Raw genomic sequence first — 22,888 nt, forward strand, 5'->3', positions numbered from 1 at the left:
ACCAAAGAACCTGGTGATAGACAGGGTTAATCTCTGTGTCTCTGCCGTGTAGAGGCACAGTAATGAAGCAGGGATGTTGGTGATCCCGCTGCTTTCTGCTCATTCAAGGACTGGTTGCATAGCTCCTACATATTCACTTAGAGCAAGATTTTCTAGTCCTCTTAAGAGCAATGAGAAACAGTGGCTCAAAAGGCAGCTGTCATTCCATACCCATTCCAGCTGCCCCTTCCACTCAGATTTCCTACCATCCCCCCTTAAAAAAAACCCTAATGTGACGGGGGGGTGCAAATATGATGGCTTGAAATTTCTGGCTTCTAAGATATCACATCCTGCAGTTTTCATAATTAGCTACCCATTTAAAATATACTTTTTCCTGCCTTACCAGTACTTTGACAAATGCAGCCATTGTAAGAGCAATTTTTATCCTAATGCATCCTTAAATCTAATAGCTGGGATTTAAAATGAACAAGCAACTCTGTATATTCCAGGGTGTAATAGCTCTATCAAAATAAACAGAGTTTTCTGTATTCGGCTGCTGTGGCTCTTCTTTTGTATTTAGTGTGTTTGGAGGAACAGAGTATTTATTGTAATAATTGTATTTAATGAATAACAAGGCAAGCAGAAACACGAAACTCCTATAAAATGTCACCAAGTTCCTATTGACCTTGGACTGCAGGATTTTCCTTCTATCCCCTTTGGAGATTTAAAAACAAACAAATAATAATAATAAAAAAGCCGTACAAAACCTTTTATTTCCCTGCTGGTAGTCCGTTTAAAGTTGTCATTTCCTTTTCTGCTTCCCTTGCAGAATTGCTGGCTTTGTGTCGTGTTGTGCCTGGGCAGTGGCTATGCATGGAGAAGAGGCCTGACTAATTATAAAGCAACTTTTTTTATTGGTGACAAACACGGCCTCTGAAATCAGAGAAAAAAAAATCAAAAAGTTACTTCCTTGATCTGTACTGTCCTTTTCTTGCTACTATGACATCTGTAAATCTTCGGGGAAGGAGAAGGCTCCTCGGCAGTTTGTGTTTTCTTAAAGACGCCTCAGTTTTTAAGGGCAGTTGTTGGTGCCACTCAGCTGCCTGACGGTACCTGTAATCTGTGCCATCCTGTCTCATGCAGCCCCATCTCATAGTTGTCCTTTCTCTGCAGTGCTCTATGCCCAGATCTCTGTGGCTGGGCTGCTCCAGCCTGGCGGACAGCATGCCCTCGCTGCGATGCCTCTATAACCCAGGGACTGGCGCGCTCCCAGCTTTCCAGGTACTTTCTGTCTCTCCCTGCTCCCTCCTTTCTCTCCGTCTGTGTGCGTGTGCTTCCTTACTCCTCCTTGCCTGCCTGCCTTCATTTATTCTGCTGCGTGCCGGATGCCTCTCCTGTGTCATGCAGGACCCCTGCGGTATTTAACGCCGTCTTGTGCAGATTCAGCGTGGCCCAGTACTGGGGCTTTTCCGTTATCTTGATTTTAATATAATTATTTTGTCTAAATTGGCTCTGTACCATTAGCTTTTCCATTGGTTTTCAGTTGTGTCAAAAATACACTGCTTAATTATATTTGGCAAGCAATATCCATCACACAGGCTCCAATCTGGCTGCTCATACCGTGTGATTCCCTTCCTATCTAAATTTTCCTGTATGCCGTGTAGAGGACTGAGGGGGTGGGTTCATTGCCATGGTGATAATTGATGCCTGCATTTGTTTACTTTATTAAATTTGTTAGCGGTGGTTTGGGCACTTTGACTGCAGAAAATTATTACACAAGCAAGCTGTTAATCAAACAGCAAATAAAATAAGCTTGTTTTTCTTTGCTTTCTGAGTTTGTTAGATTCGAGCTCTTCTCCACCGTGAGACGGCTTTGTGCCAAGCAGGATTTGTTCGGGCGCTTTGGATGACCGGTGGATCTGACAAAATTTAGCTGCTCTCCTGTGGCAAAGAGCAAAGAAAGCGTTGGCCAAGTGGCTGGAAACCTGGCGAGGGCTCTCAAGACCATTGCAGACATTTCAAAATATAGATTTTAAAGGGGGGGGCCAGTCCCGACTTGCTCGCAGAGATGCTGTGTTGGTGTTGGATGCTCTGCTGTGTCTGAGATGATTCTGGGTGAACCGCGGTGACTTGGGGGCCATGGGGATGTTTCTGCAGAGAGTGTCGGAGCTCGTGGTAGCCTGAATGTTTATCACAGTACCCACTCATGTCTTTTTTTAAACCCAAATAGTTTTATTTATCAACATCTGGAGAAAAAAAAAAAGAGGAATAACAGATCATCTAGAACCTTCCTGAAACCTGTGCCTCCTCCGAACAGCTGCAGGGGCAGTTGTTGAGCTTGGTTGCTGGCTCGCGGCACCAGGAGAGGGCTGGGGTTGTCTCAGCCTCACGGGACACTTGGGTGCCCCGCATCGTTTTGCCGTGCGCCTTTCCGGGCTGGCAGGAGCAGTGCTGGCCTCGGAAGGGCCCTGCCAGGCCTCCTCCACCACAGCAAGCCTAGAGCGGAGCTTTCCAGGGGGGGAGGGGATATAAGACTTTTTATTAGTCTAAGAGGACTCTGGAGACACCAAGCAGAATTTAGAATCCTGCTTCTAATCCCGATTTGCATAATTTGACTAAATCGGATGGGCCTCGTTTTTGGGCTTTCTGCTGTCGAATAAATCTCAGACCTCTTTAAGCTCAGGTTTTAGAGAACCTTAGCGTATGTAAAGCAATTTGTAGACTCAGATTGGGACTCCTCTCTTTTTGCTTGAATTACTTTTGATTATTCAGTGTAACCTTATAAAGTGTTTAGAAAGGGGAGGGGAACTAGCTTATTTTAGCTCAAGATACCTTTCCTAATGATCGGTATGAACAGCAACATTACTGCTAGCACAGTGCATGATGTTTGCAGTCGAGTCAACTGCACCACCATTTATTACACATCCCCTTCGTGGAAGCACGACCTGCAGATTTGGAGACGTTTTCTTGGATATTTAATGACTACAGGGGTTGGGGAAATCTGCCCCATTTGCCATCTAAACTGGTGTGCTAGCACTCTGCATAGCACTCCTTGTTTCCTATGTTGAGGAACTTGTTTAGTGCCAATTGAGAGAGGACTAAATTGCCAACCCCAGCATCTGCAGCAATGAGTCATCCTTATTTCAGTGCATTTTTTCAGTGGGCTCTGATCCCCATTAACTCGCACGGGCTGCAGAAATCTCCCCCTAGGAGGCACGGCTCCTGCCTTTTCCAGAGCAGTGATCTAAATGGGAGTGGTTAGGAGCCTGCTCCAAGCTGGGATACTGAAATAGTTCATCATTCCTTAATGCTTTCTTTGGTACCGAATCTTCAGGAAAGCATTAAGAGCTTTCTTGTAGCAAATTTTCTTGTATTAAGTTATTTTATTCTTTTTCCCTAGCAAGCTTGAAGCAACTGCAGAAGCATATCAATGTTCTTTGCTTGTGGCAAAAGAGAAGGTGCCATCTGGAAGGCTACTTAGTCACTGCTGAATTTATCTAGTTATTTACATGCTTACCTTCAGATGCTCAGACACAAATGTGGAAACAGGCTCTTTTTGAATAGCTCTGTTAAAGCCCTGCTGGCTTCTCATGGGAAGCATTGGCAGGTAGTCGATTTAGAGATGATTCTGTTAATATGTCAGATAACTTCATTTTTCTTCTTTGTATGCTTTTATTGCTGGAGACACTTGTGTGTGAACGGGTTCGTTTGGTTCCTCACTTCCACTTGGCAATCCTTGCATGCGGGGAAGGGGTTTAATGCTGAACTTGGGGACGGGGAATGAGCTGCTAGAAAGCAGTAGACACATATTTAAAAAAAAAAAAACACGCAAAAAAACCTCTTCCATCTCATAGCACTTTGCAACTCTTGAGTGCGCTTGTGTCTGTGTAGCTGAATTTCCTGTAGCTCATGAGGGAAGATGGCATCAAATGGGAATATGAAATCCTGTAAGACAATATGGGAAGGCGGTGAAGAGAACATTTTAAGAGAAAAGGGCCAGAAAAGGGCTCATCTTCAGTGTGATGGGTGCCAAGTTTTACTGCACTCACCCCCTTCAAAGCAGCTAAAATCTACTTTGAATATAAATTCTTCTAATATTAAAAAACAAACTTTCAGAATATATTTTTTCTAAAAATCTCTGTTGTGGAAGCTTCCAGATCATACCAACAGGTGTCTGTTTTCATGACATTTTTCGTCTGAAGATAATTACTTCCCCCCTTTTAAAATATTTGCCATGCATGTTCAGAAGGCTTGGTTTATGTTGCGTTTAATAGTCTCCATTCTTTTCAAAATTTGATTTATAATTACACCCAACAACTGTGCTGAAGAAATAACCGTTTAAACCCTCCAGATTTGCAGAAGACCATGGTGTTTCCTTGCTGCCTTTTCCACGGGCTGCTGTATGGATGGGGAGATTTAAGGAGTGACCAAAGGTTGCACCGGGGCAATTGCAGAGACCCGCCCAGTTCTTCCATTTTACCTGACCCCCCCTCACAGGCGTTGGGTCCATCTCAGATTGTAACATTTTGGGATCAAAAGCTGTGCTTTTATTCCTTCCGGGAGCCTGAGTGCCAAATTAAGAGTAGATTTATCAGCTTTTCTTTGCCAGTGCTGAAATGGCAAGGAAACACAACACAATCCAAGTTGTTCTTGGATGGGCTGTAGTAATCAAAGAGGAGGGCTAGTGATCCTTATTCTGACAGTAGCAGCATCCAGTTGGATACAGGAGTGTCCCAGGAATGCTGGAAATGCCCCTCATGCCGTAGCCAAAGCGGAGGTTTTTCCCTCCGCAGCCAGGCAGGAGCGAGCCGGGATGGCCGAGCCCAGAGCGGCGGCTGCGCTCGGCCTGGCCCGCTCCATATTCCCTTCCCGCGGGCTGTTTGCAGGGAGGCTCTGAAATGGCTTCATAATTTTGGTGACTAATAGCCAGAGCATGTGGCTCCAGCACCCCCGCAGCCGGCGGCAGGCGCTCCCCTGGTCGTGAATGTAGTTAGGTGGCCCCCAACTGTTTACAAGACAGCAGAGGTGAGGTCTTTGATTGACAAGTCAGAAATGCATTAGATCATTCCCTCTGCCAGGCTCTGGTTCATGCTGTTAAAAATGTCAGCCTCTCCAAGTTTGAATGGCAGCCCGAGGGCCTCCGAAGCTTTTTGTTTTCTGAGATGGAAACACAAATTGGATGTGTGCCTGAGCGCTTCATCCTGGGCTGTAATTTCATCTTTTAGCTAAGAACCACAAGGTACACGAGCAAAGCACCCTGTAAACAATAATACTGGGGAAAAAAATAAACAAGGTCGTGTTTCTGGTACGTTGATCCACTGGTGTCCTGACCTCTATCACGTTGAACATCTCCACTCTGATTGCTGTTCCCTTTGGCATTACAATGAGAGCAGAGAGACTGACACGGGAGGCAGAGATTTAAAGTTGCAGTGTTGTTGCACGTTCCTTGTATTGGCTATGAAATATTGAACTGCCACAATGCGACACCTGTTTTTTTTCCAAACAAAGTTTCTTGTTTGAGGTGCTGGGAGTCCCTTTCCCTGTTTGTCTGTGTCTTAGCACCTGGCAGGAGCAATTAAGGGCATGGGAGGGAATCAGGGAAGTCGCAGGAATGAAGCCAAGTTCATTGTGTAATTTTTGCGCTTGACTCCAACCCCTCAATGTAGTCAGACTTCCAGGAGCTTAATTGCAGAAGGACCGAGAGGGTTATCCCAGCTTGGCATTGTGCAAAGAAAGTCAAGCCGCTGCCTAGGGACTAGAGAAGAGCTTTGGTAAACAAACATATTTAGGGTTTATCCTCCTCTAAATCTAATGACCTTTGTCTGCCTGGTTGCTTAAGTACTGTATAACCAGCACTGTCAGTTGAGGTGGATGCAAAACCTGTCAAATCCTCTGTGTGTTGTATTTTTTTTGTTTGTTTGTTTTGGGGTAGTATTATACAATCTATTACTTAAAAATCGGCATTTATTTTCCATGTATCCTCCTTGTCAGAAGTCTCACGTAGGTTGAAGAAATGAGAAAAGCATCAAGAAGTGTGACAGTACCTGCTACTGAGAACTACCCTCCCTGCCCAGCTCCACCCCAGCATGCTGAGCACGGTGATTAAATCAAACTGCACCGCAGCTAAAAAGCCTCCCTTACTCCAGCTTCTGCATTAATTATCTTGTTACTGTGTAATGTGCCCTTCCTGGTACGGAGAGGGCAAGGCCCTTCACACACCAGCATTAGTTTGGCCCATTAGTTTAAAAAAAAAGAGAGAGAGAAACTAAACTAATCTGTTGCCCAAACCTGCATTTTCCTTCCTCCCTTGTTAGAAGCCAGAGAGGTGTATAAACCTGCTTTGACAAATGGCATATGCGGCGCCACATCGAAGGGATACAGGTATTTTTAAAAGCTAGCTCCAGTTCCTGAGGATTGTGAACATCTGCTTGGAGGTATTGTAGAGCTCCACAATGCACTAATTGAATTACTCTTTTCTGGAGTTGCAGACTGCACTAATTGAATTAGCATCAGCCCGTGTGCGTGCGCACGCGTGTGCCACGGCGCATGTGTGTGTGTCGGGCGAAGCACAAGCGGGGCCCTGGGGAGCGGGAGGCAGCGGGGACGCGGCCATGGAGCGGCCTGTGCTGCTATCTCATGGCTTTCCGCGGTACTGCACAGTCTCCAGGGAGGAGAGAGGCTTTCCAGACCCTGGCATCACCCGAGGCTAAAGTCCTTCGTAATTCCCGTAGTCCCAGTGTGGTGTAAGATCTGAGACCACACTGCAGCTTGACATGATCTCATGTGTTTTAAACGCTTATGTGTATTTTAATTAACCTAACATTTTGATAAATCTCTCATGACTCTCAAAATATTTTACCTCGTCGTAATCTTTCTTGCATTATATGAAAAAAAGAAATGATTAAGTGTAACTTGCTGCAATCCGCAGGGAGCAGTAAGTGCTTCAGGGTGTTCCCATTAAGGTTAGCACCAGCATGGGCTGTTGTAAAGCGCTCGGCTTTGTTATCATTTTGATTTTTGAATGACTCTGTGGGTTGCTCTTAAGAGGTATCTCACTGTACTGATCAGTTTTTATCTATTTTTCTGCTAAACTGGCAAATAGCCAGTAATATCACATTAATAATAACCTTAAAATGAAGTATTTATTTTTGTCACAAATTTGGGAGATTCATGGTGTGCTCTATCATTTAAGCCAATGTCAGTCTGAATTCAGCAACTGTTGTAAAGCATAACAGGCTGAGATGATTCCAGTAACCTTAAATGCACATGTGTATAGGAGAACAAAATGAGATCTGCTTACAAATTGGATATTTGGGCATATACAAGTTTTATGGGAAGAAGGGGAAAAACCCCTTAGAGTAGGAGTACACTTAGTAAATTTTAAAATTCATCACTCAAAAAGATGCTGGTTCATTTATGGTACTTGGGATTGGTTTCTTTTTTTCATTTGATTTCTATTGACTAGTATTTTGTGCATAAAAGTAGTCAGGTATTCTTTGCTTAATTCTGTCTTGTTTAAAAGACCTAGTTCTCTAAAATTTCAGTAATTTCCACTCTGCTTTTTTGGATGCTTTTTGTAGATCTCTCACAAACTGTATCAGAGACGCGATGGCATTTATTTTGCTTTCATGATCATTCCTGAGATTTGTTACTTTTCAAATAGTCAAAAATAATGCGCTAGGATGCTTTGTAGACTAACTAAAATTAAACTGTGCTTGTCAAAATAGATAAACTATATTCTGTGCATGATTCTTTTTATTATGTTCATATATTTGCCCTATGTCTGCTGATGTTAAATAGGACTTCTAATTACCTTGAAGAATCAGCAAAGTGCTGCTATATGCAGAGCTGCTGCAAATTCTCAGTTTCATTTACATTAAAAAAGCTTCCCCCTTACAAAATGGGAAACATAGGGTTTATATATATATATGTGTATATGGGATAGTTTTTACTTTAGTATTGCTTTTGAAGGAGGATTCCCAAACCAATCTCTGTTTTGATTTATTCACATTTGAAGTTGCTTTTCTTTGGCATCATCAGGTTTTCAGTGTCCCTGCTTCCTTTTCCGAAGAGGGAATTGTGAGATTTCCTATGAGCGTATCCATTTCTACTAGCATCGTCACCCATCAGCTTTTGCCCTGCCCTCTAGAAGAGAGTTTGGAATTTATTCCCCTCAAATGCAACCATGTGTCAAGGAAACAAAGGTAGCCACCCTAGTTCAGCCGATGAAGTTGCATACATTTTTAGTCTTGCAGGAATATGCTTTTCACGTTATGGCATCTTCAGAGCAACGTGCACTGCAGCAACCCTCTGATGCAGGTAATAACATTTGACCTTGCAACGCAGAGCGTTCCCGTGTTGAAACGAGGACCTCCAGCACCTTGGTGTTTGGGGTTGTTCTTCATAAAGATTGTGCATCGCACGAGACACCTCCATGCGCTGCCTCCCTCTGGGCGAGCTTAGAAGCGAAGATGATTGTGTTGGGGGAGCTGGAGGTTGTCACCTCTAAAATAATGTTGGCGTGGGCTCAGTGCAGCCTTAAGAAGCAGTAAGGGGGAAAGAATCCATTCCATCCAGTGTATAAAGTGCTTTTAAAAACAATCTATTTCTAGAACCTAAATTGTCCTGGGACCAGCTCTTGATATAAAAATTCATAGAAACCTGTTTTCCGAGTGTGGTAACTTCTTGCCATAGTGCTGTAGTGTTAGAATTCACATTGGCCAGGTTGTTCTGTAAATTAAACAGTGACAGCTTCCCTCGGGGGAACAGCCAATGTATTTATGATGATGTGCTGATTACACAAAATACACTGCAAGCAGAAAACAGCTGCAGAGAACAAACCTCTTAAAAGAATACAATTACAAATAGCACCCTCAGTATTTCTAGTGGTGAGAGTAAAATACAGCATGCTAATGCAGGTTTTCCAGCTTCCCAAGAAGAAAAGGGATGTGCAGAGTAGAGGCTGAGGTATGGTTGGGTGCACATGCAGTGTCAGTATGGAGTGACTTAGAATCCCTTCCTGAAGGTGAAGGGCAAGAGCATCTAACACCTGGGGCCTGCCTCATAGCTGGCCTTGGTTCTTGAAATTTCTGCCCCTGCAACTTCCACAGCATTGGCGAGTTGGGGCCCTCTGTTTAACTGCTGAGGTTCCTATCCTCGGAAAACTGAAAACTCAGAGGTGGTTGAATTGCTAATAAATAGCTTGCACTAGCAGCCTGACTGTTGTGAAACACTGAAGGAGATGTTATGGCAAAAAGTCCTGCTTTGAGACCCATCTTTCTTCTGCTGATGATTGTTTGCTTTGAGGAACGGCTGATTTCAGTGGTTGGGTTTTCCTATACTGCAGTGGTCCTGCTTTATTTTTAAAAGTCCCCTGGCTTCTGTGTTTAAGGCGAGGGCTTGAACCGAGCATTATAAAATCCAGGTTAGGATATGACAGAGTAAAACTTGCAGCAAAAGGGTTGTGGGAAGATGGAGAAGTTGAGACAAAGCCTGGAAGGGATGCGTTGCTTTCCTGAGGAAACACAAACTGGAGCTGAAGCTATTCTGTGTACCGTGCCTCTATGGAAAAGAAGTTGTAATAAAGATGCTGTAGTGGGATTATGGGCAGGTTTGTGGAAAGTAGAGAGACTGTCTTTGGGGCAGCTTGCAGTGAGTGATGCTGATGTCTCACTTGGGAGGGCTGCAAAGCAGAAGTCTGCAAAACCTCAAGCGTGCATCTCTATTTTTTTAGCCTGGGACTTGTTGTGACTGATTAAAAATACAATAATTTTCATATTATTATATTGTGGGTGTGTGTGAGAATCCAGAGTGCTGAGTGTGTCTGTCTTTTCCACCCAGTTTTTGGAGTAATTGTAGTGCCTTTAAAGTCTGGAATATTTTGTGTTTGGTGGTGGTGTCTTTGTCATGCTGCAGGATCACCATCAATAAAACATGATTCAAATGCCAGGAAAGAGACCAGCTGTTTAAAACCAAGAAGTGTTGTCCTTTCAATATATAAATCTGATTTTAAAGGAGATGAAGTAACAGCATTGGCACCCTGATTTGGAAGGACTTTAATTCACTTGCTTAAAAAGAAGAATCAGGTTTCCCATCTATGGATTGCTGGCATGTACTAATAGACTGTTATTCATCTGTCTGTCTCTTCTTTAAATCGTTTTTGAACCTCCCTGTGTTGTCCTGCTCTGCTGACATGTATCCCATGTGGCAAGAAGGAGTTTTGTATAATCACCCGGCTTTAATCAATAGAATAATTGATAAACCAGATAAGATTTAAACTGATTACCTCCCCGAGTAGAACTCCCTGAGGGCCTTGGACTCTCTTAATTTTGACATGTATGTTGTGTACCCCGTGGATGAAGTGCAGTTTGAATTATCTGTTTTTATTTGCTTAATGACGGGGAGGGTGTTAAAGTCAAATGTTTAATTAACCCAGCAATGGGCTGCGCTGTCACTTACACACACATCCAGCTGATTGAGATATCTCACCGCGAATACTGAATAGGAATGATAATGTGGCACTGAGACGGAAGATTGCTTTTTCAATCCATTTGCTGGGTCACTGCTTTGAATGTCTTATTGGATGAAAGGCATTCAGCCTGGAAAAAAAAATCAGCATTTAAGTACATTTTGTTTTCCTGGCCCCCTCTCCACCACGAAGTTAACTAAAACAGATCAGTTGTAGGTTTAATAAGCCGTTCATGTTCTAGCAAAAAGCTGCAAATAGCAGGTCTCAATAGCCGTTGATCTAGAGCGCTGTAATTTCCTATAGGAGCAAAATATTTGCTAGCCCCAAGGTATCTGAAGCCGAGCTGCTGCATACACGTACACCCCTATCTTTCATCCTTTGATTGCTTGATTACCCCCCTCGCTTGATGGTCTCCATAGCAGGTCCGACTCTTCATCCTTACCCAGGGCAATGAGATTTGCAATGACATTTTTGTAACTCCTTGCTATAGTTCAAGAAAATGCGGTTTCAGAGTTGGAATTATTTTGTAATAGCACAACCAAAGAGTGGGCTTTTAAATTGAAATGTTGCAGAAGAGGCTGTTGCGGTGCCGCGTTCGCGTTTGGCGTAGCCAAATCGCGATGACCCAGGGGTTTGTTTCTTGGGTGGCAGCTGTTGTTACAAGGCTGCGGTGCTTGCTAGCCAAATGTCATAACAGCCAGTGACTAATCCATAATTTCACATTCTTTTATTAGAAGATTATATTATTTGTTCGCTTTATTGGATGGAGGGTTGGTTCGCATTTAGACTCGCATATTCTTGTGGGCTGGTTGAATTCAATGTTTGGGCGATGGGAGATGGTCCTAAAGCAAGGATGGAATCACTAGCAGAGGTGTTACTGTCTGCTTGACAGGAAAGCTCAAATAAAAGATGTTGAAGAAAGATTAAAATAATGAGTGGAGATGACTGAGGATAGGGGTTTATGGTGGGACTGATGAGACTGTATTTGTCTTTTGAGGGAAATAGCTGTAAAAAGTTAGAAAATAGTACCCCAAGAAAGAACCTGAAGTCTACAGCAGAGCTAAGCAGTCATGCAACTCATTTATCAGAGTGTTTGCAGTTCCTCTGCAGCTGAAGCTATAATAAATATTGTATAAAGAAAGTTAATCTATATCTAGAGAATTTTTAATAAAGTTTTTTTTAAAAGCAGACTTCCCTGAGACTTGTTGGTTCTCACTAACTCCTGTTAGTGCTAGAAGTATGTTTCCACATTTCTGGATGTTATTTTATATTCATAAAAATGTAAAAGGATTTTTTTTCCCCTCCATATATGTGGGGAAAAATTAAGAAGACTTCTCATTCCAAGCTGTATCAGCAAAGATAAAAAAGCCTTGATCCATTGTAGGGATAGAGGGGAAAGCCTGCAAACTGATAATGGAAGTGAATAATTTCAAAATCCAGCAATTCAACACTGATCCAAGTGTTGAAAATGAATTTGTGTGTAAGGAATGTTGCAAAATTAACCCAACAAGGAAGCGAGAGCCAAGCAGTGATTGATTCTGTTCTTCCATTCCCTCTTTTAAAAGGCTTCTGTGCCATGCAAAATCTGTCTTCCTGAAGTATGTGTGGCAGAAGCCTGCGGTCTGGGAGACAAATTAACTTCTGCTGAAATTGTTTGATGGGGAATTTGAACAAGAATTCCAAAGATTGGTGAAATCATTAAGGTTGTCCTAGAGAACAGAAAAAGAAGAATACTTTTTTGTTCGGTGTGAGGAGCAGATGTGCAGGATAATTCACTAGTATGAAGCAAACCAAAGTGCAGTGACAATAGGATTCAGAACAAGTCCTGAGATCAGCCCTACGCAAGTTGTCCTGTTGAGTTTTTTAGAAATAAATACCCATATTATGCGTATTATACAGTTAATTGGTTGTTTTCATCTATGCATTTGGGGAATATGGGCTTTCTGTTCCTTAAATAGATGTAGCTAGTTTTGAAGTACTATAAAAGCTTGGAGTACAAGATGTACGCTATAAAACCATGCATAGAAAGTGCTAGTTATAAAAACATGCATACCTGGGAAGGTACTGATCGATTTGTGTTACTTAGGAAAAGAAATTCTGAAACAGACCTGGCTGTGAAAAATTCCGAGCAATAAAATTCAACTTGAGGTCCTTAAGGCTTCTTATGCTCTAACCTTGCTATGAAGAATGGGGAAGTCGAGCTGCCTAATGCAAATGTCTGTGAGTTACAAAAATAACCAGATGTCCTGATTAGCAGAAGCAAATGTTCTTCCCTTAATCCACGTGAAATTATATTCAAAGGCTCTCCGGATGTAATGCTTGTGTAAATAAGGCACCAACAAACATTGGAATTGGAAGGGCCATTGGCCAGCTAGCTTGCGAGGCTTGAAAGCTTGAATATTAAAAACAAATTTACCACTGCTGACTCTCTTAAATTCACAGAACAGAAATGTTAAGCAGGGCTGCTTCCCGGGGAATGTGAAAAGACTGTTCTCATTAGCTGTATTTTGTCTCTCTGTCTCTCTCTCTCAGAGAGAAGTGTCTATGAAGTGCTTGAGAAATGACTACGAAGCAAATCTCGATGTTTAGAATATCCCTGAATGGCTTGTTCCCAGCATCTGGATTTTTGTTCATTTCCTAACTATAAATCATGTTTCCACTCTTTAAAATATGCCCATTTACCTTATCCATGTACCATCTTTTGAAATGTAAGAATTAAGCTGAATTCACTATTCTTCTGTAATTCTAAGACTCCCCACACATTTAACTTAGACTTTCTTAGAGACCAATAATTAAAAAATTAAATCAACTTGAAGTGAAACTTGTCTTGATACCAGGAATTTCCAGTTTCTAGCCTCATTACTTCGAAAATACCTTTTTTTTTTTTCCTAATCTGCACGTTGTTATTTGAGTGAAGAAGACAGAAAAATGTGCAGGATTCATCTTATAGGTTTAAGAGTAGAATCCTATCATGGTTTTTTCCACTGCGAAAGGGATTTGTTGGCACCGGTGTTGCTGTGACCTGTGCTAACAGAGATGCAAACCGAACTAGGGCGGGTGTGGGTCTGCTCAGAGGGACAGTGTTATGTCTCTGTTTGCTCTCATAGCTTCAGTTTTAGCATTTAGTTGAGCACCGACACCTGAACTGCTCAGGCGTGGGGATGTGAGCTGCATTTCTTTTGGAAATGCATGTATTCAAAAAGAAAGAGGTGCCGTCATGAAATTTCTAAACAGATTGGAGCAGGGGAGGACACAGATTTCTATGCAGGTAACTCCATCGTCGTGGTACACGTGGGTATGTCAGTCTAGAAGGCAGGTACTGAGCAAGTGTTCAAGTTATTCCCTTAAATTTATTCCAGTTTAATTTGTTTCCTTTTCCGGTATGAGTTGCTGATCTGCAGGCTGGAGTTTCTCGCTGTCTTTCCCTCTCTCTCTTTCATTTGAGTGCTCGGACTTCAGCCCCTTGCAAAGTACCGCTTAACTTTAAACTTGCAAGAGCTGGGAGCTTGTCCGTGCCTTGGTTCGTGCTGAAGTCACCCCCTTGTGCCTACACGTTGCAATTTATGGTGTTCTCTGAAAGGATCTAATCTCCGTGAATGTTCGGAGCGGCAAATGCCAAGGAGGAATGGGGTCCAATATTTATCTCTGCATTTTCATTGCTGTGGATCTCCCTGTGTGTTACAGCTGTCATTTTTGTTTTATCTACTGAGCAGACAGAGAATTGCCTTCAAACTTGCCGTTTTCGTACTTGTTTTTCCTCACAGTGCATTAGCCAGTGTTGAGGACTATATTAAAATAGTGGAGCGGCCACATAAGCGTGAATTTAAGTGTTTTAGGTGTTGTGAGAGGAAAGAAAGTAGAAACTACTATTAAATATATTTAATGGGTGTTTAGGCCCATATATTTTTTATTTTTTTACTGATAACACCATTTTCAGCCTGACATTGGCTATGCCAGGATTCATCCTAGCAGCGTTTGAAATGGCCGAGATATTTATAAACTGACAGACAGCATTTATAAAATCAGGATGCTGACAGTCCCTTAACGATAACAACAGGCAGGGGCTCATCTATCACTTGCAAAGGTTATTGGAAAGGGAACGTAAAGCTTATTTGCGTCTGTGGTCTTAGACGGGCGCTTATTTCCACGTACAGACACGCTCGCTGTCTGCGTTCCTCTCCCTCCCTGACTCTTGTCTCGCTGTCTCTCAATCCAGGCTGGTTGATCTGGGCATGGGGCAATCGCAGCTAATTTCCCCACAGTTTTACCCAGCGTTTCCTTGTCCCATTTCCTGCCGTCAGTTAATGCAGCCTGGAAGACAACTCACTTTGTGGCATCTTGGGGCAACAAGAAAGCCAAAAAAAAAAAAAAAGAAAAAGAAAAAGAAAAAAAACAGATTAGATGGAAGAAGCCTCCCGACTGCTGGCAAGCTGCTGGCTTGCATTTGGAAAGCACATTGTGCATTGAGTGACAAACTTAACCTGGGGCTGGCCAGGGGTTAAATGGGCCTTCTGCTTTATTTTCCTCTTATGTAGCACTGTTCTGCAAGCAGAATGCTGATGCCCCGGCTTTATTCAGTGGGTCCCTCTCGGCCGTGGCGACTGCCCGCTGTCCTTGGCGCGGCAAAGCGAGTGCTTTGTGGACCCTTCAAGGAGCATGAAAGAGGTGGTCAGTTACTGGCGAGCTCTGATTAAAACGTTGTGTTCAGCCAACACACCTGGGAGTTTGAGGATCAGGTTGTGTCACCAGTTTGCACAGGAAAAGGGGAAATGCGCTATTTACTGGTTTGTATTTAAACAGCTATTTTAATGTGGCTGTAGAAATACCAGGACAGCTACATCTGGCATCTGGGTTGCCCTTGAACCATTTACTCTACTGTAACCATTTGGACACTGTGTTCCCACTGTATTATTTGCTTAGGGACCTGCAGTACCCAAGTAGATTTCCTTCATGCAATTGGATGAGCCGGTATCACTAAAAGCAGCCCCTGCCCCAGCTCCTGCTAGCGCCGCTGTGTGCGCACGCGGCGACTGGAGCGAGCCTGGGTTGGCTTGAGGGGCTCTATTTATCAGGGAACTCGATTAAAATACAGACTGCACATGACATCAAATTTGTAATCATTTTTCCACAGCAAGCAAGCGTTTTCTGTATTGGATGCAGGTGTTGAAAGCAATCGTGTGTTTTAAGGGCCAGTGCAGCACAAATTCTGGCCTTTGGGATAATGACAAGTGTTTTGCCTGCATAAACAATATATATATATTTTTTTTTCCCCTGAGGTCCGCATGCACCTAGTTCCCCTCAAGCTCATCATCTCTGTCAGGTTAATCAATAGGCACCGTATGGCAGAGGGTCAGTAATCAGTGTCATCGTGCCTTTAAATCGTGTTGAAAATTTGCTTAAAGCCTGGGCCAATTAACATCGAGATGATGAATGGATGGGTAGATGGGAAGAGCCTGGCGCTCAGGGGCTTTGTGAGAAGGAGATGCTCAGCTGTTGAGCAGCAGACACCAGCGAATAAAATCAGCCATTCATGTGAGCTCAGTCCACCCACTCTTAATGATAATGTCAATCTAGCAAAATATATACACATTGGAGTTGTCATGAGTTCATAAATCAAAGGAGTTTGTCAAAGGCATTCAGATTAACGAGGCAGCAGCAATAACAAGTCAAATTTGCATAGAGAATTGCCCGAATCTCAGTAAATTATGATCCTGTTTTTCATTTGATTATTTGCTAATGTCTCAAGAGGGAGAATGATTATATTAGCATGCAAAATCTACTCCAGAAGTAGAAATCGGAGGTATAGCAGACCAGCATACGATGACAATTAATCAGTTTCTGCATACTAGCATAAACGCACAAGGCCCAGAAATGAACTCCTTTTTTTATTATTATTTCTCCTTGCTACTGATCCAAATGGTTCAGCTTGACAGAGACTTTATATTGCTTTAACAGTGTTCTGAATTGTGCCTGCAGGCAAGACATAGTTATGCAGCTATAACCAACCTATCCATCTGCCAACCAGATTGGAATTCTCCTATCCAAGGCTTCCATTAACCCCCACTGACAGCTCCAAACAGGATTAAGAATTTGAAAGCATAAAAAATAGTTGTGCTCTTCGCATAGACACCCGGTACTTCCCCGCCCCCCTTCCCTGCACTTGGAGGAGGGCTGCATCTGTACTGTTTTATAATTAGTGCTGGGCAGATCAGCACCAAAGAAAGCCGGCCCAGTTGGCAGGGCTTTGATTTCCACCGCCACGAGCGAGGCGGTACTAAAGGTAGCTCCGTCCAATTGGGGGTCCCTGGGAGTGCATTTATCCCTGTGTTATATCTCATTCCCAGCAGTGTTTTGCTGGGCTGCGTGTACAAAATACTGCGTGTCATCTCGCATCAAACGCTTCAGCCAAGGGACTTTGTATGCAGCGTAGCGTGTTGTGTTTAGTGATGGAGGAGACTTCATGGGGAGAGTTAAATAGTAATAATTTGGTGGTGGTCTTTAAGACAACCTGCCATGGAATTATACTCTGTTAATTACAGGCTGAAGTTTTAAATGCAAATCAGATTTAAAGGGATCTCATTATAGACTGTAGCCATTTTAGGAAAAATGAGCTATGGAGGGCAAGTCCCCTTGATGGGAGCCTCTTGGTAGGGAGAAATTTTGAAGGTTACATGAAATGTGAGGTTGGATTTCCTTGCTTCTCTTTCCCACGTTTCCAATGTCATTGTGTGACCTTGGAGAAATTGAAAAAAAAATACTCGAAATATTCCCAGTGTTTGGAAAATGGAGAGGGTGAGGGTGGGTTTTTATCTCACCAAGGTTTGACCCCTTGGTGCTTTGTAGGCTTTGGTGCTTCTCGTCTCATCTTGCTTGGCCGGTGCTGTTTGGAAGGAGGGACCACTGCACACAAGTGCAGACGCTGCTGTCCGGTTTTCGTTCAGGAATTACCACGTGCCTGTAGGGTTTTAGAATGTGCTCTAAGCAAAGGGGGGTTGTATGGTTTTTCAGCCACACCTGCATTTAGGGTTCGCTGTTTTTCTGTGCTCTCATCCTAACAAATTTCCTCCTTCCTCTACTATGCATCAAGTGCAATCAGTGGAGATATTAATATTCCCAGCGCGTACACCACCCCACCGTCTGGATACCAAATGCCGCTTCCTAGCGCTGTGCCCGAGATGTGTTTCAGTAGCCACGAGAGGGTGCTCGGAGCGGTGCCTGCCTTTGTCTGCGCCTCCTGCGGCCGCGAGCGGCGCCGAGCGGCGTCCTGCCCGAGCAAACCTTGCCCTGACCTCCCGCCTTTATCCCTCCTCCCGCCTCGTTCAGCAAGGAGAAATTTACAGGGACACCGTTTAACTCGGTTACGTTCTCCTCCTCCTGCGGCCTCGGCTCAACGTGGCCTTGTCCGGCGGCACGTGCTACCGTGCGGCTCCCGTTCGTCCCCGGATACGCAGGGTCTCAAACCTGCACCTGCAGCGATGGGTTCCCTATGCCTGGGAGCCGAGCGGGAGCTCCCAACATCTGTGCTTTTCCTTAAGTGCGGCGCTTTCCAGTCATTCCGTCTTCACCGAGCGGAACTTACTTGCCGGCACAAGTGCCTGAGCAGCGCTCCTCTTTAATGGGCTGCTGCTGGAGCTGCTGCCTTGGTGCTGGAGAAGGGAGAGGCGCCAAGCTGTGAACCACCATATGCACTTGGCAGTCTTTGTCTGGTCTTTGTTCAGCCAACCTCTTAGCCTTGCCACCTATAAAGCTAATGAATGCAAAATGGTCCTCCGCTCGCTCTTCAAATTAGATGCTCGGCTTCAAGAGAAAAAAAGGAGAGAACGTGGCGCTTTAACCAGGAATTTCAAAATAAGGGCTGACAGCTTGCCAGCAGTGTGCTGATTTTCCTGCTTTTGACAATTTTTGAAGGGGGGAGGATCCTTAAAGGCTTTGCAAGGGCGGTAAAAGGCAAGGTTTCACTGTTAGGTAAAGGGTTATTTGGAAGGGGGCATCGTTTCGGCAGTCGTAGGGAAGGAGATGAATGCTGAAAATGCAGCCAGAAATAGTAAGCAGCCCCCTGCCCCTCCGCGACAACAAAATGTATTTCCTGCAGTGCATTGTATTTGCCTCTAAGTCTTATGCTTCTTACACTTGATCTTTTTTCCTCCTTGCACTTGATCTTTTTTCTTCCAAAGCACAAAATTGAAAGCCTTACTTGAATTAACCACTTACTAAACTGTATTTCATGGGCAGAACAGAGCAGCTTTTATGTTTGACCTGCCTTTTTGCAGGTATGTAGGTCTAGCTTATATGATTTTACGATCACTCTCCTTTCTGAGCCAGATTTAATGTAATAACTTGGTCCTTGGCTGAGGCCTCCTATGAAAACTTTTAAAAGCGTGCCTCTCAGCGATTTATCAGGCCTGTTTAGGATTGATTTCCATTATAAAACCCTGGTTACAGCATCCCAGATGCCATGGTGCCCTGCGAGTTCTATATCTTTAAATAAATAAATAAATAAAATGTTTGGCCTGCAAGACTTGATTTACACAGGCTCCTCAGGGCCAATTTATGACATCTTGGTGGCTTTTTTTCTCCCCCTTATTTGCTGTTTTTCACAAGCGGCTCCTGCCCCTGCCTGACCTCCAGGCTGCAGCTTTTCCTGCCCTTCGTGGGGGCTACAGACGTGGGAGCTGCTGTGACCGTGTCCGGGCACAGCGAGGAAGCGGCAGAGCAGCGCCCTGCGGAAGGGGAGGTTATTGGGGCGATGAGGGAGGACGAGCACAGGGTGCAAACTTGCCCCTCGAGACACCTGCTCCTGAGCTTGCACGCCAGGAATGGGAAGCCCCACTTTTCGTAGCAGAGCTCTCCCTAAGCCGTTTCTCTGTCTCTCTTTAAAACCTGTTCAGTTACTCACTGCTGAACATGTGGGAATGTGGCCTCGGGCTAGGAATACCGTGGTGATCAAACTGATTTTAGACGTGTTTGCGGGATTCCCCCAGAGCTGGCTGTCTCCATCAACACAGAAGGTGCCAGGGAAGGCCGTGCTCCAGAGCCGCTCGCTGTGTGCTGGATTCACCCGCAAGACCCAGCAAGTTGTTGCCAAAAGTTTGCTAAAGGTTGCGTGCGTCCCAAGCTGTAGCCCATCTCTATTCTGAAGCAAGTAACAACAGGTTTTCAACGGGAGGTTAACAGGAGTAAAGTCTCCTGGTGCTCTTTCTGTATTCATCCTGGAAAGGCCTTTGCAGTTCTATTTCCTGCTCCATCCTCATCTCTTTCTGATGCTCTTTTTATGGAGGTGGTAACTTAAGTTCCCCACTGGTCTGTTTTTCTGGAAGGGTCAAGGAAACGTGTGTGTGTGTGCAGAGTCACAGGGCAGGATTAAGACACAGCCATGGTATCAAACCTCCCTGCCCAGATTAAACAAGCAAAATGAGCAAACAAATGAAAAATAAAAAAATAATAAAAAACTTCCCTCCTGACCCTCTCACTCACCAGCATTTAGGTAAATAAAATTTCTGGGTGTTTCTGGCAGTCTAGCAGACTCTCTACAGTTGATTATTTAGGCATATTAAAGTATAAAGGCATAAAGGACAAGTGCATTCATTAACAGTCTTTAATTTTCAACAGGTTCCACTGTTTGGAGTAGGGCTTATGGGGAGTTGAGAAGCTTTGGTGTTGCCATACTGCGCCTTTCTAGAGAGGCCACTACTGGCAGTTTCAGTATAAATCCCCCCAAATGCTCATATGATACATACTTGCACGGTAGAGCATTTATATGTTGAGGAGAAGAAATTATTTCTTGGCCAAAATTAGCCATTTGTCTTAGAAGTACAAGTTAGCTTCCTGTGTGTGTGTGTGTAAGATAATGTAGCCTCTGTAGCTACAAATATTCTTTTTCTTTTCTTTTTTACAGAGTAATATTAGGGGAAAGAACTGAATTAAAGCTTACTTTCTTTCACAGAATTCTTCTGAGAGGGAAGACTGTAATAATGACGAGCCCCCTAGGAAGATCATTCCTGAGAAGAATTCACTTAGACAGGTATGTGATCAGTCTCTTTAAAAATGCAATAAAACTTTCTAAGCTACCTGAATCCTAAAATGCTTTTGGAAGCTGAAGTCTGATTTGTGCTAATGGAAATCTTTGCTTCCCTCCTTTGAAGCCTGAGCAAGTTGCATTGCACCTGGGGAAAGCAGGCACACGGGCTGAGATTTCACAAAGGTGCAGTCTGATGCTCCTTGCTAAGGAAACCCAGACTGTTCTGTGTGGTGCAGTCACCAGTGACTTCCTATTTTGACCTTTCTCCATTTGCTGTGCATCAAGACCTCTTCAGCCTGTTATTCTGTAATTGTTTCTGTCCTCTTTGTTCAGTATTTTGCCTTGCTTCAGATCATGCATTCAAGAATCTCCAAGGGTTCTACAACAGTTAAGCTTTCCGTTTCTGTTGAAGGTCAATTTTCAAAAAGATCATGTCCCACTTAATAACCTGAAAAATAACCATCTTTTTTCTTCTAAATTCGTATTAATTATTACTGGGTGGAAGGATAAAAGTTGGGTTAACCCATGTATCTCTTAGTCCTTCTTACATAGTAAAGCAAATTTCTAGCCAATCCATCAAGAATCACTTTTATAATCCCCATGATTGGCAGAGGGATGGCTTATGATTTCTGGTGGATATGGGTAGGATCTACCAATTTCCAAGGGTGCTTCCTGTACCAGCTTGCCATTCTTTCTGCTCACTGCGCCCTTCAGGCAGCAGAAGAAAACGTGTCCATTCCTCAGCTGCCCAAGTTTGCTGCCTGGTGTGTCAGAGTAAAGCCAGTGATGAAGGTGAAGAAGTGAGTATCCAGGCCACAGGTTGAAGCACCTGAGAAGCTGGACCTCAGCTATAGGAGAGAGAGCCTCAGGCAGAGGAGTAGGGAGGGAAAACAGTGCCCCACTGCTGCTATTTCTAAGCAAAATTGGGTCAGAACCATGACAGAATGTTTGATATAGTCTGTTCCTCTAGCTAACTTGCGTTAAGATGTACTGTCTTAGAAGTGAGAGTCAGCAGAAAGGGACAAAGTTATCAAGTTTGTAGGAGTCCAACACACCATAGAGCTTTATGTAATGTATATGTGTGCATTTATCTTAACATTACCTTACTGATGGAGGATTCATTTGCTTCAGGTTCAAAAATAAAAAGGCATGTGTTTCTTCTCCAAGAAAAGGTCCATAGTGAGAGATAAGTCCAAAGGAACTAAAATGTGACCTGTCTTGCGTGCCTTCCCATCCCACCAAACCCTTCCTCATGGTTGTTGGCTAAGGAGGCAACAAATGTTCGTGTGAGCAGCATCATGAAGATCAAGAAGGTGCTGTTTCTTGAGCTGGGTTTCTTTCTTTCACCTGTCACCCTGCAAATGTATTCTTGGTGTCTGTGGAAAGCTGCTAGTCCCTTGGGCCCACAGTTCACCATAACTAAAGTGCCTTGGTATCAAGCATATACCTTTAAAAACTGCACTGTCCAAATATTTCATGTTGGAAATAATTCATACGGACATGATTCACAGCTAGATGTTTAGCTATTAAGGTGTTAGATCACACTATCTTTGCCTATGCCCAGTCTTTGTCGTGACATGCAGGACAGAATTTTTGGGGCTTGTAATCATTGCGTGGCACCTTTGGTGTTCAGAACAATGATTGTGGACAAGTTCAAGCTGGAGTCTTAAAGCCAGCACATTTATACCCCAAATTTTATGTCTCTGGCAGAAAGAGGTTCTGGTTCTTTATACAGGCATAAATAAAAGCTGTTGGATCCTTTTGGAAGCTCAGATGAACTTTTGTTGTTGTTGTTAGCAATTGGTAAGTAGTAGTCAGTTTTCCAACTCTAGGTTCAGGATTCAGACACATGCGGCCATGCGCTTTCCTCTGTCTTGGTGAATGAGTAGAGTGGTACTTATTGGCAAGATTTAAAAATTCAATATTGGGAAACATGGACCTGCCTAACAGCATGGAAGAGTGGAGGGAGAAGTGTGTTTACCTAACTAGTCTTTCTAGTGAGAATGTCCTCAGATTTAGTCCTTTTCTGATAGTTTAGCTTTAGGAAACGGATGAGCTACGTCAGACTGCTTCAGGAGGAGCATGGGAGGCACAGTTTAGCTGAGAAGTTTCTTGTCTTGCCTCGTTTGCTGTGCTGGCATGCAGCCCTTGCCAGAAATGTTGCCTCAGGTAGGTCTGTGGCGCAGGCATCCCAGGAGGTGATGAGAAGTTGTAGTGGTTGCTTCAGCTTCCCAGGTTGCAAGCAGGCTGAAGACCTGCATTCCTTAGTGCTGTGGACCTCTACTAGGAGAAGTGTCATTTTTCTGTTGATTGAAATGGCTTTTGTAGAAGGGCGTCCTCAGAAGTCCCAACAAGTGGAGCTGTGTTCCTGGCACGCTGGACATGGGATACGATCTAAGCTGTGACAGAGTTTGAAGTAAGGG

The 22,888-nt window shown here is 43.7% G+C and overlaps 1 protein-coding gene across 4 annotated transcripts in view; it reads left to right on the forward strand.

Moving 5' to 3' along the window:
- The window catches only part of BTRC (beta-transducin repeat containing E3 ubiquitin protein ligase), a 113,213-nt gene that overhangs the window by 25,934 nt on the left and 64,391 nt on the right, over nucleotides 1–22,888 (forward strand). For 2 of the 4 annotated variants that reach the window (XM_088528674.1, XM_088528675.1), the window contains 2 exons: nucleotides 1,153–1,260; nucleotides 20,391–20,468. In XM_088528674.1, the coding sequence (XP_088384800.1) occupies nucleotides 1,153–1,260; nucleotides 20,391–20,468 (186 nt within the window). The remainder of the gene's footprint in view (nucleotides 1–1,152; nucleotides 1,261–20,390; nucleotides 20,469–22,888) is intronic. The other 2 variants (XM_088528676.1, XM_088528677.1) reach the window with 1 other exon arrangement.

The sequence above is a fragment of the Tinamus guttatus genome, unplaced genomic scaffold (genome assembly GCF_059628265.1).
Source record: "Tinamus guttatus ecotype Peru unplaced genomic scaffold, ASM5962826v1 Tinamus_guttatus_pri_ptg000314l, whole genome shotgun sequence".
Taxonomy (NCBI): domain Eukaryota; kingdom Metazoa; phylum Chordata; class Aves; order Tinamiformes; family Tinamidae; genus Tinamus; species Tinamus guttatus.